Source organism: Schistocerca serialis, chromosome 1 (assembly GCF_023864345.2).
Source record: "Schistocerca serialis cubense isolate TAMUIC-IGC-003099 chromosome 1, iqSchSeri2.2, whole genome shotgun sequence".
In the NCBI taxonomy this organism is placed as follows: Eukaryota; Metazoa; Arthropoda; class Insecta; order Orthoptera; family Acrididae; genus Schistocerca; species Schistocerca serialis.
The window spans coordinates 1032922688-1032939738 of NC_064638.1; the positions used below are offsets into that span (position 1 = coordinate 1032922688).

General features: G+C 43.2%; 1 protein-coding gene across 1 annotated transcript in view; it reads right to left on the reverse strand.

Moving 5' to 3' along the window:
• LOC126414182 (suppressor of fused homolog) overlaps positions 1-17051 on the reverse strand; it is a 144290-nt gene that overhangs the window by 25336 nt on the left and 101903 nt on the right. Inside the window, exon 5 of the mRNA XM_050083325.1 lies at positions 5395-5573. Coding sequence (XP_049939282.1) covers positions 5395-5573 — 179 coding nt within the window. The remainder of the gene's footprint in view (positions 1-5394; positions 5574-17051) is intronic.

The following is a 17051-nucleotide window of genomic DNA, read 5'->3' on the forward strand; positions in this document are numbered from 1 at the left end:
TATCACGTTATAGAAATGATAATTCATTTATACATTAAAATAAAAATATAAAAAAAAATAATAAAAAAAACAGTTGAATATTCAATTTATGATTAGCTCTTCAGTGCATTTGTGATGGAATTAATTGCAATGCACCCATCATCAGCAAAAATGATCATTTCCACTTTATCAATATAAGGTCAGGCACCAGTAACACATAAGAAAAATAAGAATGACTTCTCTACGAAAGTCTGTGGCCCACAAAGATTAATTTACCCTTCACTGGAAAGACAGAGAATCCATTTGATGGATTTGTGTAACATGACACTCTAATTTCCAGGTCTGTTAGAACCTAGTCATTATTTTTATCTCCAATACATAGAACTCACATTTCACTTCCTTCGTTGCTGTTCATAATTTCATTTCCAAGAAGGGAAGCACCCAATGGGAGCAAAAGTGGAAGTTTTAGATTGCTCAACCTATTACGTATGTTGCAACTCCTTCCTCTGTTTCTGTCTGAGGCAACAATGAAAGTGAAATGGGAGGCATTCCGCATGATGATTTTTAATGTAGGAATGAATGCAAATCAGTATCTGGAACATTTGCAGCAGCCTTTTAGAGATTCACTTCCAAAGTAACAGCTTGCTTCTGGTTTAATGAGTTTGAATACAAGAAAAATTCTCTTGGATACAAACTGAGTACATTCTGGGTTCTGGATCCGAATATCAGTAGTTTACGAGGAGGTTATTAAAAAAAAAAAAATACGGGATAACATTTCCATGGGCAGAGTTGTATAGTAAGCATTTCTGCCGCTAAACGTGTGTAGCAAAACTCACTCCCAGTTCAGAGCCACCCATGTCGTAAAACAGGCTTGTTCTGTTCATCTGCAGTGAAAGTTTTTGCTAGCACTGTTTTGTTCTTGTTTCATTTTTTATTATGGCAATTTAAGTGAACAATTTGCAGCTGTAAATTTTGTTTCCTAACCAGTTAAAATGCTGCTGAAACTGTTTTAATGTTGAAAACAGCTTACCAAGATGACACTATGGGAAAAACTCAAGTATAAGAGAAATTTTCTCGATTTAAAAATGGTGACACGTCGATTGATGACAAACCTCATTCTGGGCATCCATCAACTGCCCGAACTGGCAAAAATACTGAAAAAATTTGAGGGCTTGTGGTCAAAGACTGACGGCAAACGATTGGTCAACTGTCAGAGATTAGTGGGTTATCTTGGAGCTCGGTTCAGTGAATTTTAACAGAAGATGAAATGTCAAGCTGCAACAAATTGTGCTTTTAAACAACAGCTTGAAACTGATGCAGATTTTCTGACAAAGGTCATTACAAGTGATGAGTGATGGCACTATGGTTACAGCCCAGAAACAAAGCAACAGTCATGCCATGGAAGACGTCATCATCATCAACCCGCCCAAAAAAATGTTGTCAAACTTCAAAATGGTGCCGATTTGCTTTTTTGATGCCAAGGCATACTTCATTCAGAGAGTGTTCCCCCAGGTCAGAGCATCAATCAAACTTCTTATTAGGGAGTTGTTAAGAAGACTGCGCAACAGTGTTCATCAAGAGAGACCCTATTTGTAGCAGGCAGGGACACTGATTTGACAACATTGAAGAAGTCAATAAAACAACGAGGGAGCAGCTGTCAGCCATTTTAGAAATGGCTACAAAAAATGTTTTGAACAGTGGAAGCACTGGTGGGATAAATTCATTAGTTGTACTGGAGGATATTTTGAAGGGGATAAGCTTGTTTTGTAAACAATATGAAAATATATAGCTTTTAAAAAGTAATCCCTGTCTTTTTTGGGTACCCCATCATATGGGATCTTGAATCAAAACCTGCAGTTTAAAATAAGGACATTCTGGATACCAAACTTTCCAAACCCTATGCAAATGACTGCATACTGAATTCTGCCCACAAATGTGTACCAATTCAAACACGGAAAAGTCACAATCATGTATTTGTCTATCTGGAAACGTGAGAACAGCATGAAGTGCGGGAAACATAAGGAGGTGTAATTTCATTCTGAAAAATAATCTCCCTGTGAGTATTTGCAACGTGTTTAAATAATTGTGTTTCACAGCAGCAATAATCCAGACATCTGCCTTTCATTGGACAGTGGGCTACCAAATGAACTATCTGAGCATGCCTCGTGAGCTGAGTAAAAACTTGCCACCTAAGTTTTCTCCATACATTTTAAGCTCTACTGAGGATGGCCTGTGTGTTGTGATCCTAACATCCCCTAGAAGAAACAAAAGTAGCACCATAATGCAGTGTACATTCACTAAAAAGTGAGATGTACACTCACTAAAAATGAAATCTAGTCATCTCCATAATATCTCAGGAGTTGTGGTTAGATTTATATCTTTGCTACCCCTTCAGCAATTTGGAAGAGCCTCAGGGGAAGTAGGAAGGTATGTATAGTAATTAATGGCAGGCTGACTCTCTGGGTTTAACACTAAGGCGTGTTTGTTTAACATAACTGATGGTGTACTACTTGCAAAAGGCAGGTATCCGGGTTTGAGTCTCTGTTCAGCATAGTGTTTAAACTTGTCAAGGGTGTTTAAGTCTTCACTAATTTTCTGAGTCACAGATAGGCACAACAAAAAGACTCTCACAATTAAAGCTGTTGGCCATTAAAGCTTTCGGCCATTAAGGCCTTCATCAACAACACACAAACACACACACACACACACACACACACACACACACACACACGACTGCAGTCTCAGGCAACTAAAACCACACTGCGAGCAGCAGTGCCAGTGCATGATGGGAGTGTGACTGCGTGGGGGTAAGGAGGAGACTGAGGCGGGGAGGGGGTGGGATACTATGGTGGGGGTGGCAACAGTGAAGTGCTGCAGGTTAGACGGAGGGCAGAGGAGAAGCGAATAGGTGGGGGGGGGGGGGGGGGGGGGGGGGGAGTAGCAGGAAAGGAGACATAAAAAGTGTGGGTGTAGTGGTGGAGTGATGGCAGTGTAGTGCTGTTCCCATTCCAGCACTACACAGCCATCATTCACCACCACACCCAGTCTTTTTATTTCTCTCCTTTTCCACTATTTCCCCTCCCCCTCCCCACCTCTCCCCTGCCCAGCACCTAACTGCAGCACTGCTCGCAGTGTGATTTCAGTTGCCCAAGACTGCAGTCGTGTGTGTGTGTGTGTGTGTGTGTGTGTGTGTGTGTGTGTGTGTGTGTGTGTATTGTGGACGAAGGCCTTAATGCTCAAAAGCTTTAATTGTGAGTCTTTTTGTTGTGCCTATCTGCAACTCAGCATCTCCGCTGTATGGTGAGTAGCAACTTTCCTTCTCATGATATTGTTACAGTCCATCCTGGATTTTCCATTGTTTGATTCACTAATTTTCTGCATTTGTGAACAGTTACTTAAATGTTAAGGAATCATTCTGAGTAAACAACGTAACTATTTTAATTTCTTTTTTGATAATTAATAGCAGTAAACTATCCGAATACTCAGAATTCTCCCAAAAAGCATCTACATTTAATGTAATCTGAACTGTCATTTCAACTGTCACTTTCTAACATTTAGTTCTCCTCATTTTATTGCTGTTGCAAATACACTGTCCTAGGTTATCATAGGTTTGCAACAGATTTTAGAGAATTCAGGATTTGCTTTTTATATTTTCTGTTATCAGTCAAATTTATTTATTTTACGCATATAGACTGAAGTGGCAAGTGAAAATGTGTACCAAGGAGAGAAATAAATCTGGGTCTTCTGGTCACAAGACTGGTGCATTAGCCACTAAGCAGCTTGGCACAGCGGTTCACACAACTGCAAGGATTATCCTGGCATGCCTCCCTCCTTATTCAAATTCTTACTGCCACTCCACTCTTCTTTAAATTCTCCCTTACATATGAACAGAATTGCCAAGGCTCTCAATGTTCTGGAATAGCACCTCAGCATCAAACATAAAAGGAGGTCCAGCCTGAAACCCAGGTGCAGGTACTTATACAAACAAAATTACCCAATTTCAGAGACTTTACTGGTTTCATACAGGTATGATTTTATATAGACTGAAGCAGCGGGTGAAAATCTGTACCAAGGCCAGGAATTGAACCTGGGTCTCCTACTTACTTGGCAGGTGCGTTAGCCACTAAGCCATTATGCCCTTAAAGGGGGGGAGGCATACCAGATTAATATGAGCAGTTGTGTGAAATGCTGTGCCTACGTGGCTTAGCGGCCAATGCACCTGCCTAGTAAGCAGGACACCTAGGTTCGATTCCCAGCCTTGGTATCAATTTTCACTTGCCATTTCAGTCTATATGCCTAAAATCATACCTGAATGACGCCAATAATGTCTTTGAAATTGTGTCACTTCACTTATTTATTTTATGTTTAATTGACATGTTGCAGTGTGTTTGAGGTATGTTTTGCTCATCATCAGGTATTTACATATATTAATGAAAGATAAAATTGTCTTAATCAGAAATAATACAGAGCTGCTCTGTTCATTATTTGCTTCGGGGGTAAGTAAATGGGGGTAAATATGATGATGTATCTTTAAAAAAACATATACACCTGATGATGTGCCAAACATACTGGAAAAGCACTGTCATATGTTACATAAACACAAATAAATGTGACTTGTAGCAGAGAACACAAATAATTATTCTATAGTCATGATTCCTAAATTCTGTCCGCATGGCCACAATTAATCAGGATATGGATGTTTGAAACTACTGAGAACTGAAAGACAGTTTGTCTTTAACCAATAAGTAAACCAAGTATGTACTCATGCTAACAATGATGGAAAAGATAAGACTGATGCTTACTGTAAAGGTAACATGCTGAGTTGCGAACATGCACAATTAAAAGACATGTACATATAAACTTTCGGTCACAGCCTTAATTGGGAAAAGAGGAACACACCATTCATCCACACACATGCCTGCCAACTCCGGCAGCTCAGGCCTAGCCCGAGCCGCTGGAGTAGGTGGTCACATGTGTTTGAGGTGTGTTTGCTTGCGTGAATGATGGATGTGTGTGTTTTTCTTTTTCTGATGAGGGCTGTAGCTGAAAGCTTATATGTAAATGTCTTTTAATTATGCCTGTCTGCCACTTAGCATGTTAACTTTACAGTAAGTAGCAATCTATCTTTCCCTACGTTGCTAATATTCCCACCTGATGTATCCATATTAATATTCACTACAATACTGGAATTTCAAAGATGGATTAGTTGAAATCTTTGACAGAACTGTCCCATTATTTATATGCAGTTGTTCTCAAAATAAGGCTACTTTATTACCAATTTGTTGCGATGCATGGTATGATTCACATACAATCTGAGCAGACAGGAATCATTATAAATATAAACAGTGACTGTAATAAATATGTTCTTTATTGTCCAGTATTAATAGTTCAAAATTTGCTCACTATGTGGCTTACCAATGTGATGGATCAGGTTCTGCATGTTTACATCTGTCCAGGAACACCGAGCACTTACGCCACTTAGATTGGAGCCATCTTTCTCAACACCTTGATCTACTTCCTCCTGGACTGCCAAGTCTATTTCCTGCATGCTTTCCCCCCGACGCATGTCAGTCACTAGCCATTGGCTGCCAGCCCTTCATAAACAAAACAACGCAAAATACTTAATCTAGCAGCATAACAACACATTAATAGCCAGCCTAGATAAAAAGGAACAGTTTAAGTGATATCTCACAACATAAGTACGCGCTAAAAGAAATTTAAGTATTTAGTATTAGTTACTTCAATGTTTACGATACAGGCAAATGTAGGTTTGCATATAATATTTGGACAAAGCAAACATGTGCATTAAATGCAAAATTAGAAACTGCTATTGATTATGCATGTACCACTGGATGAGAAAATGATTTAAAATTCTATTTACTACCATGCCTGTGATTGATTACAATTCAGCTCTCCAGTGAAAAATGTGTAAAGTTTTAAAAAGAAAATTTGTTGTTTCCTGACAGAAAGGGAACTACACCTATAAATGAATATCAAAAAGTAACAAGAACAGTAAATATAAGAGCAAAAGTTAAGCATTAAATGTTAATGTACAAGTTATCGTAGGACATGAACTAATGGACTGAAATATGGACTGAAACTTCAAACGTTTAATCTGCAGAACTCAGTCAGGACTAAGTAACAAAAGTGTGTGACCTGGCTGGAATTAAATGTCTATTAATAACAATGTTTTCCATTTTTCTGATGTGGCGTGAAATAATTAAACATTCATCACTATAACAGTAAGGTAGAGGACCACTAACAAGATACTGTGATGTCCAAAATGAAAATGCCTAATACTGAAACTATTTAGGTCAGATACAGAAGGATTCTGATGGAACAGAAACTGGACTCTACTGCAACAAAGAATGGGAAGTATCTCAGCAGCAGCCAATAAGATGGTGATAATGACAGGAAAACCGCTGAAATTTATTTTAATAATAATATAAAGGGGAGGTGGAAGGAGAGGAAGTAATTTCAATATCCCGACTTTACTTTATTGTTCACACACTGGAAATCATGGAAAACTTCCAAATGATGATGATGATGATCGGTTTGGGAGGGGTGGGGGGGTGGGGAGGGGGGGGTGGGGAGGGGGGGGGGGGGCACTCAACTGCGCAGTCATCAGCGCTGGTACAAAGTCCCAATTTTTACACAGTCCAATTTTTTTTACACATTCCAATCAAGCCATAGTCACAAATGATGACGATGGAATGATGAGGACAACACAAACACCCAATCCCCGGGCAGAGAAAATCCCCAACCTGGCTGGGAATTGAACCCGGGACCCCATGATCCAGAGGTAGCAGAGCTAGCCACTAAACCACGAGCTGCGGACAAATTTCAAATGGGAACTGTAATATCTGAGTCAGAAGTATATTTTACACATGGTCCACCAAAATGCGCATGCACAGTATGTGGGTGGGGGGTGCCACTAAATTGATTTTGGGAAAGAATGATAGTTAATTGAAAGAAAATACAGATTAATTTAACCATTGTCTTTCATCATTCAACTTGAAATATTTGAGAATAACCATCATTTCAAACATGAATCTTTCATTCTGCAACAGAGTGCACATTGTTTTGAGACTTGTGACCAGAATGCTAGATCAGGACTTGAATCCAGAACCTCACTTTTGTGGGTAATGTTCTTAGCACCTGAGCTATCCGTATGTAACTGCTGACCTGCCTAACATTTCGCTTTTGCCATTACCTCTCTACTACACAGAAGTTCTTCTGCATAACTCACTGAAGTTTCAAAACAGCGCACCTTTCACTCCAGAGTGAAAGATTCATTCTGGAAACAATTCACAACACTGTGGCTAAGCCAGTACTCCACAATATTCTATCTTACAGGAGTTCTTTCTTACAGAGTATTGGAAAGGGTTGGTGAGAGAAGATGTCTGCTGAAGGTTGTAAGAGAAAGGAAAAAGAACTGGTTGGGACATTCATTGAGAAGGGAGTGCTTGCTAGTAGATGCTTTGGAAGGATTGGTTTGTGGGAGAAGACTGAGAGGAAGAAGGAGATACAAGGTGATAGACGACATAAAGGGAAGAGGAAATTATGCAGACCTGAAGAGGATGGCAGAAGACCGGACAGCCTGGAGAACTACCACGTGAAAACCTGCCTTTAGGCAGAACCCATGATGATGATGATGATGATGTTGATGACAGGAGTTTAAGTCCAGTGAGGTACGCAGGGGAGCTTCTGTAAAGTTTGGAAAGTAGGAAGGACACATGGACGCAAGTGAAGCTGAGAGGCATTAGTCATGCCTGGGTAGCTCAGTCAACAAGTGCATTGTCCATGAAATGCAAGGTTATACGTTCCACATCAGTCCACCATACAGTTTTAATCTGGTTGGCAGTTTCAGTAAACATCATACTCTATAGCCACAAATGTCGTTGGCCATTTTCTGAGAAAAGACAGAGTGAACAACAACCATGAACAAAAAAAGATCTGAACACCCCCCCCCCCCCCCCCCCCCCCCCACTGCGCCCACCAGATATTTGAGTGTGTTTAAGTACTGCACTATCATAGTGAGAGAAACTACTTTAATTACACAGTACACGAATGGCTATAATGCCCCACCATAACTGAGTCACTACTTCAAGCTAATGCAGTGGTGTCTGATCGGGAGGTAGCAAGTTTAAAATATGTTAGCAGGAAAAATTTATCAGCATCTGTCTTTGGCCAATAAGGGGAGGAGAAGTGGCAGGCTATAATGTGTAGACTGTGCTCAATATCGTGACTTATATACCGGCCTTTCGACAGTATTTCACACAGGGAGGGTATGTGACAATATTTATGGCTACCTGTACCGCATTTCGTGCAGAGACATCATTAGTTCAACATGAAATGATCAAATTACATACTGGCAAACTGGTTTTCCCATTGCATTTTGTATTATTCAATACTTAAGCACAAAAATGTCATGAACATTTAACTAAAATAGGAAGCACACACAACAGTTGTTTATATGATATGGCTGTAACATGAAACCACAGTGAATGCTTTAAGGAAGGCACCAAGAAACCAGAAAGTTGTGAAGAAAGCCATACAAGATTCTCACCTTGCCACTGAAGCACAGTTTTTGGTAAGAAATTGTACTGGTGTTTGAACATTACTACGCAATAATGAAGGAAACTTTAGATAATGTCTCATCTGAGAATGAACACAGGGAACACTGACAAGGACTGGGTAGAAATCAAGACTTTTTTTGAGAATCATCCTATTATTTAATGTGAGTAATTTTACGAAACAGCTGAAGACCTTTTCCATCAAATACAGGTGCAGTATCTTAACAGCTGTATCGTCTCACTTAATGCTGCATGCTAAAAAATATTCAGTACATGATGTGAGGTGAAACACACATGAATGTTTGCAAGCAGCATCTCCTACACAGGTAACCATTTCTGTCAGGAATTAAGAGGCTCTTGTATCTCACACGTTTAAAATCACATCAACTGTTTATGATACATGCAAAGAGGGGAAATTTAAAACAACTTACAATAAAAAGAAGCTGAGCTTTTGCCACTGTGCTTGGAGATTCCAAAAATGATAAAAGAATCAAGACTTTTGAATCTGCCATAATTTTCCACGAGGCAAAGGCAAAGGCTTGATTAAGCTTAGAAAGCTATGTGCTCGTTAATATAAGGGCAAGACGAAAAATTATTGATCTGGGACAGAAATTACATTGATATCAATGAAATTTTTGTATTTATTTTGTTGTAAATGTTGTACAAAAGTGTTGGTCACATTTCAATGTGATCTGGAGAAGATGAAGAGAAAATGAAAAACCTTATAAATGATAACCATGTTGTTGTTTATGTATGAATGTTGTTGAATGAATACACACTGAAGCACCTAAGAAACTGGTACAGGCATTCGTATTCAAATACAGAGATATGTAAATAGGCAGAATATGGTGCTGTGGTTGGCAATGCCTATGTAAGACATCAAATGTCTAGAACGGTTGTTAGATCAGTTACCGCTGCTACAACAAAAGGTTATCAAGGTTTAAGTGAGTTTTAATGTGGAGTTATAAACGGTGCATGAGCGATGGGACACAGTATCTCCGGCGTAGCGATGAAGTGGGGATTTTCCCACACGACTATTTCACGAGAGTACTGTGAATGTCAGCAATCTGGTAAAACATCAAATCTCCAACACAACTGCAGCTGAAAACAGATCGTGCAAGAATGGGACCAATAACAACTGAAGATAATCATTCAATGTGACAGAGGAGCAACTCTTTCGCAAATGGCTGCAGATTTCACTGCTGGGCCATCAACAAGTTGGTTGGACGAAAAGAGGAGGAAAGTGACCAAACTAAGAGGTCATCAGTCCCTTGTTCTGAATTTTAAAAATGCCACAAGTGTGAGAATAAAACAAACGAGACTGACAACTCAAAATGGAATGAAAGGAAAAATTACAAGAACGATGAAGAGCAACAAACATGTAAATGGACAAAAGGGGACAAGAAAACCACGGAAACACAAGAAACGGGATGAAGAGATTAAAACAACAAAGCAGATTACCATGGCTGGCTGACCAAGGGAATAAAAAGGAGAAGCCAGCCAGTCTGCAACACAGAGGGACAGAGGACATGAGCTAAAACTTAGACCAAATGATAAAGCCCACCCTCACAAATAAAACGTAAAACAAAATCTGCCGATGAGGTGTTGTCAGATAAAATTAGTGGCAACGAGTCCAGTAACCCAAGATTTCGTTGCTGAGCAGTCCAAGTGGGACAGTGCACCAGAATATGGGCCACGGTCAACCGGGCGCCGCACCGACACTCCGGCGGGTCTTCACGGCGCAGGAGGTAACCATGGGTCACCCAAGCATGGCCAATGAGCAGCTGGCACGGGATAACTGATTCCCTGCAAGAGGCCCGCATGGAAGACTTCCACACATTCCTAGTCTCCTTAATGACACGCAGTTTGTTGTGCATACTGTTATGCCAATCCGTCTCCCAAAGCAAAAAAAAAAAAAAAAAAAAAAACTGCCGCATATGCAAGTCAGGTTCAGAGATGCCCATCTCCAGAAGCGGTTTCCGCGTAGCCTGTTTGGCCAGCCTGTTGGCAAGTTTGTTGCCTGGGATTCCTATGTGACCTAGGGTCCAGACAAACACCACTGAACGACTGGACCATTCCAGGGCATAGATGGACTCCTGGATGGTCGCTACCAAAGGATGACGAGGGTAGCACTGGTCGATAGCTTGTAGGCTGCTCAAGGAGACAGTACACAGGAGAAATAACTCGCCTGGGCATGAGCGGATGTGCTCAAGAGCACGAAATATGGCTGCCAGCTCAGCAGCCATCGGGCAAGGAGTGCTGTTCTACATGTCCTCCATGAACATAGGCAAAGCCAACATGACCATCGGCCATTGAGCCATCAGTGTAAACCACTTCATGGCCCCAGTACATGTCGAGAATCGAGAGGAAGTGACAGTGGAGAGTCGCAGCGTTAACTGAGTCCTTAGGACCATGTGAAAGGTCCAGGCAAAGCCGCGGCCTAGACACATACCATGGAGGTGTACGTGAAAGAACCTCAGGTATAGGTGGTAAAGGGAAGGACTCCAGTTCAGACAGAAGGGATCACATGCAAACCGCAATCGTTAGCCCTGACATGGGCCACTGATGCGGGAGACGGGCTGCCGCAGGTGGGAAAAGGAGACAGTAATTCGCATGCGCAGGAGAACTACGAACATGTGCAATGGAACTGGCGAGAAGTTGTGCACGCCTAACCTTCAATGGAGGGCCTCCAGCCTCTACCAGGACACTGGTCACTGGACACATTCTAAAAGAACCTGTTGTTAGGCAAACGACACAGTGGTGCACAGGGTCAAGTAAACGCAACACTGATGGTACGCAACACTGATGGTGCCGCTTAACCATAAACCATACTCCCATAGCCAAGGCAGGATTGAACAACGACTCTCTAGAGCTGCAGCAGTGTAGAGTGGTCTGCACCCCAGTTGCTGTTGCTCAGGCAGCGGAGGGCACCGAGATGCTGCCAGCATTTCCGCTTAAGCTGATGAAGGTGAGGTAGCCACGTCAATCTGTCATCGAAAACCAGTCCTAAGAATCAATATGCCTCCACTACAGTGAGTGGACCTTCAGTTAGATAAAGTTCTGGTTCCGAATGAACAGTACACTGCCGACAGAAGTGCATGACACACAACTTCGCGGCTGAAAACTGGAAGCCATGGGCTAGAGCCCACGACTCCACCTTGTGAATGGCTCCCTGTAGGCGCTGCTCAGCAACACCAGTACTGGAGGAGCAGTAAGAAATGCAGAAGTCATCCGCCTACAGAGAAGGCAAGACAGATGGCCCTACAGCTGCCACTAGACCGTTAATGGCAACTACAAATAGAGAGACACTCATTACAGAGCCCTGCGGGACTCCATTCTGCAGGATATGGATGGAACTATGGGAGGCACCAACTTGGACATGGAACGTACAAAACAACAGCAAATTTTGGATACAAATCGGGTAGCGGGCCTCGGAGACCCCACTCGTATAATGTGGCAAGGATATGATGTCACCAGGTCGTGTCATACACTTTTTTTCAATCGAAATATGGGGCAACCAGGTGTTGGCATCTGGAAAAGGCTGTGTGAATGGCAGACTCAAGGGCCACAAGATTATCAGTGGTACAGCGACCCTGACAGAAGCCGCACTGACATGGAGCCAGTACGCCACATGACTCCAGGACCCAACCCAACCGCCAGCACACCATACATTCCACCAGCTTATAAAGAATGTTGGTGAGGCTGACGGGCCAATAGCTATCCACATCAAGCGGGTTTTTACTGGGTTTGAGCACTGGAGTGATGGTGCTCTCCCGACATTGTGATGGTAAGATGGCTTCGCACCTGATCCGGTTGAAGATGACGAGTAGATGTCGCTTGTAGTCAGATGAGAGACGTTTAATCATCTGACAGTGGATCCGATCTGGCCCGGAGTAGTGTCGGGGCAATGTGCCAGGGCACTGAAGGCCTCCCACTAAGTAAATGGGGCATTACAGGATTCACTGTGGCATGTAGTGAACGAAATCCCTTTCCCTTCTAGCTGCCATTTGAGAGTGCGAAAGGCTGGGGGGTAATTATCTGATGCAGAGGGTCGAGCAAAGTGCTCAGCAATAGCATTTTCGTCGGTAGATAACACACCATTTACGTTAACACTGGGAACACCTGTTGAGGGCTGGTACCCGAACACACGTTTGATCTTTGCCCAGACTTGGGAAGGTGATGTATGGCACCCAATGGTCGAGACATATCTCTCCCAACAATCCTGCTTCCATCGTTTGATAAGATGTCGAATGCGGGCACAGAGCCGTTTTAAATGTTATGAGGTGCTCCAGGGAAGGGTGCCGCTTATGCTGCTGTAGAGCTCCCCAACACTCCTAAATTGCTTCAGCGACTTCCGGTGACCACCAAGGGACTGCCTTTGAGCACGGGCACCCTAAAGAGTGAGGGATTGCATTTTCTGCCGTGAAATGATAGTTGTAGTCACCTGCTCAACCATCACATTGATGTGGGGGAGATTCAACGGTGACAGCAGCAGTGAAAGTTTTCCAGTCCGCCTTGTTTAAAGCCCATCTGGGCAGGCACCTGTGGGCCTGACACGGGGGCAGTGACAGGAAGATGGGGAAGTAATCACTACCAGACAGGTCATCATGTGCTCTCCAATGGATAGATGGGAGAAGGCCAGGACTGCAAACCGAGAGATCAAAGGCCGAATATGTGCCACGTGCCACACTGAAATGGGTGGGGGGGGGGGGGGGGGGGGGGGGACCTGTATTTAAGAGGTAGAGTTCGAATTGTGGCAATAAATTTTAGACATCTCTGCCTCGGCCAGTAAGCATGATGCTGCCCCACAAGGGGTTATGAGCATTAAAATCTCCCAAAAGTAGGAAAGATTTAGGGAGTTGATCAATCAGTGCAGCCAATGTGTTCAGGGGTACTGCACCATCTGGAGGAAGATATACGTTACTGACAGTTATTTCCTTTGTCGTCCTTATCCTGACAGCCACAGCGTCACGAGGGGTTTGAAGGGACAAAAGTTCACTGCATACTGAGTTCAGGACATAGGCACAAACTCCACCTGACACTCGATTAGAGTCACTATGGTTCCCTTATAGCTGCGGAGGACAGGGTTCTGCATTGCCAGGAACCAGGTTTCCTGGAGGGCAATGAAGACAGAAGGTGTAGAGCTTAACAGTTGCCATAGCTCAGCCAGGCAGTGGAAAAAACTGCTGCAATTCCACTGGAGGATGATGTGATTGTGAGGCTGGGAAGGCATGGAACATTCAATGAGGCAGTTGATGCCTCAGGGTCATCTGCTGCCACCAATTTATTTCCTGAGCAGTCTGTATCCATGGCATCTGAGTGTCCGGCGAGGTCTAGGTCCTCAGCGGATGCCAGAATCTCCACCTCATCCTCAGAAGTAAAGCATGTAGAAAGCAGTGGTGTGAGTGCCACCGCAAGTCCCTTGGTCTTGGAGGTCTTCTTTTTGGATTTCTCTCGCTGCTCCTTGAGTTTCTCTGGCTGGGAGGGCTTCACTGATTCAGTCTCCGGGACTGAGGATGATCGTGAAGCCCTACAACGTGGTACTTTTGGGCACTTCAGCCACTGGTGGGAGTCATCTTTCCCACTAATAGAAGCCTGGGAAAGGAGTGACCCAAGAGAACCCTTCCTAGCTAAAGGTACCGAAGAAAACTTATGCTTCTCCGGCTGAGAAGTGGGGACTGGTGTCCCCAATGGTTTGGGGGGGGGGGGGCAGTGCTCCCAAGGTAGGTGGTGTGGGAGCAACAGTGGTGGAAGTGGCCCCCCCACCATCAAGGGGACAGGTGTAGTCTTCCAGCTCAGAGAGCCTACTGGAATTCGCGGAACGGACAGGCTACAACTGTTCTCATAGCAGCAGCATAAGAAGAGGTCACAGGCACAGGATGTAGATGCTTAAATTTTCTCTTAGCCTCAGTGTAGGTCACTCAGTCCAGGGTCTTGTATTCCGTAATTTTCCTTTTGCGTTGTAAAATCCTGCAGTCTGGTGAGCAAGGGGAATGATGCTCTCCACAGTTGGCACAGATGGGAGGTGGGGCACATGGAGTATTGGGATGTGATGGACGTCCACAATCTCGACATGTGATGCTGGGAGTACAGCGGGAAGACATATGGCCGAACTTCCAGCACTTAAAGCACCGCACAGAGGGAGGGATACATGGCTTTACATCACAGCAGTAGACCCTCTCGGGCAATGTGTCACCCTCAAAGGCCAAGATGAAGGCACCGGTGGCAACCTGATTATCCCTCAGACCCCAATGGATGCGCTGGACAAAATGAATTCCTATTGCTCTAAGTTGGCACGCAGCTTGTTGTCAGATTGCAAAAGAAGGTCCCTGTGGAATAAATACCATGGACCATATTTAAGCTCTTATGAGGCGTGATGGTAACGGAAACATCCCCCAGCTTGTCACAAGCAAGTAATGTCCGTGACTGGGCAGAGGATGCTATTTTTATCAAGACTGACCCTGACCGCATTTTGGACAAGCCCTCCACCTCCCCAAACTTGTCCTCTAAATGTTCTACAAAAACTGTTGCTTCATCGGTACAAAGGAGTCCCCATCACTTCTCGTACATACGAGGTACTGGGATGAATAAGTTTTGCTGCCATCCTTAGCCTGGCATTCCTCCCATGGTGTGGCCAAGGAAAGGAATGATTTACGGTCGTACTTCCTTGCATTGTACTGAGACTTAGAATGCTTATAGACTGCTGGTGTTTGATCACCAGAAAGTAATGACGTGGTACACTTTATCGCGCGTCATCTGCCCTGTTGCCACCCACTCCGACCAGGAGGCCTCCCCACGGGCGCCACCCAGCTGCAGCAATGGCCACCTGGCTGGATGGCCATTCACCAGGAGTCCCAATGCACCAGGGTGACAGGTATCTACTCCTTGGCATACATGGGGAGTTAATGGCACAGGCATCAGCAGAGTGATCCCTATGTTGTCAGGGGGCTACAACCAACAGAGTACATGGCGGCCCCACCACAATGGACTGGCTACCGTCCTGGGTATCAGGTGCAAACAAGTCCATGGTCATTGTCAGTGCAGAAAGCAACATTGCATAGTGCATGGTAGGAAATGCACCCAGGAAGGTGTCATCACCCAAGAGATGGAGAATGACTGGGACTGCAACGCGACGACGACAGATCTTAAGGAACAATGGACATGATGAACAATGTAAGGTGCCCTTCCCCAATTGGCTTGCTCTTCGGAAAAATTTTGAAGAATGGAGGTCAAACCTTACAGGGGACCATCACATAAAGGCCAAAATACGTGAGACTCCTTTTAGTCGCCTCTTACGATAGGCAGGAATAACTCGGGCCTATTCTTAGCCCCGGACCCGCAGGAGGGCATCAAGAAGTGGCAGCAAGGCAGAACTTCATGTCCGTAATTATATAACTACTGTTATACATATTTTCAAAGTGTTGCCACAGTTCTGTCAAAATTGGAAGAAAAACTAGAATGAAACACTCTCAAAGTTCTTAGTCTTGGGGTGATTTATTGCTCACAGGTAGTCATTCAAAGTTAGTTAAAATTTATGAGGAGTGTGCTCTTCCAATTTCAGCATTTAAGAAAGGTTTGGCTGAATTCAATAGTATTATCTTGAAGCTAATCCATGTTCCATATGTCACAGAACTGCAACTACAAACGAAAACGATGTAAAATAAGTATGGTAATGGAAAATTAGCAAGCAGAGAAGTATGGAGTACCTGACACCATGGTAATATCAAGACAGTATATGGTATATATTACATGGTAAAATAATTGTGAGAAAGCTTTGTGGTAGTATTTGTTCAATTCTGACCAAAAGAAAATACAAAAAGATATTGATCAGAATGTTTAAACCATTTCAAAAATAAACATAACTAATTTTGTGTTCCCATTAGCTAGTGTGACTGTTATACTACACCACAAAGGAAAACATAATCAGACCACTGAGTAGAAGCCAGCAGCCCTTCACAGGGTGTATATGTGGACAAGGAAAAAAAATTCCAGGATTTTTCCCGCATTTCCCAGTTAAAAATACACTTCTCCCAGGTGAAAATAACTTTTTCCGTGTTAAGCGACAGTGTACTCTTCCTCGGCACTGTAAAACTCACCAATCCTTTGAATGTTTATGGTTTTATACACCACAGTAGAATTTCCTGGCACTTTAGAAAACGAAACTCAGGAGGGAGGGGGGGGGGGGGGGGATTTAAATTAATATACATAGCTTTCACATATAATATTGGTCTTGAAGATTAATAAGCTGGAAGAGAAGCTAGGCTTCCACATATAATGTTGATCTTTTTGCGCGTGTTACACTTTAAGATACATCAGAAAAATGTGCTGGTAAAATTTTTAATAGCGACGTAAATGTCTGATCTTCTGGGCTCAAAATTCTTCTAAATGGTCGTCCTCAAAGAGTTGATTTTTAAATGAGAGTAAAACGCTTTGTGATTTAGTTCATTGTACATTCTCGTACATAGTTCATCTTGCGTAAAATGAAATCCGCTTTGA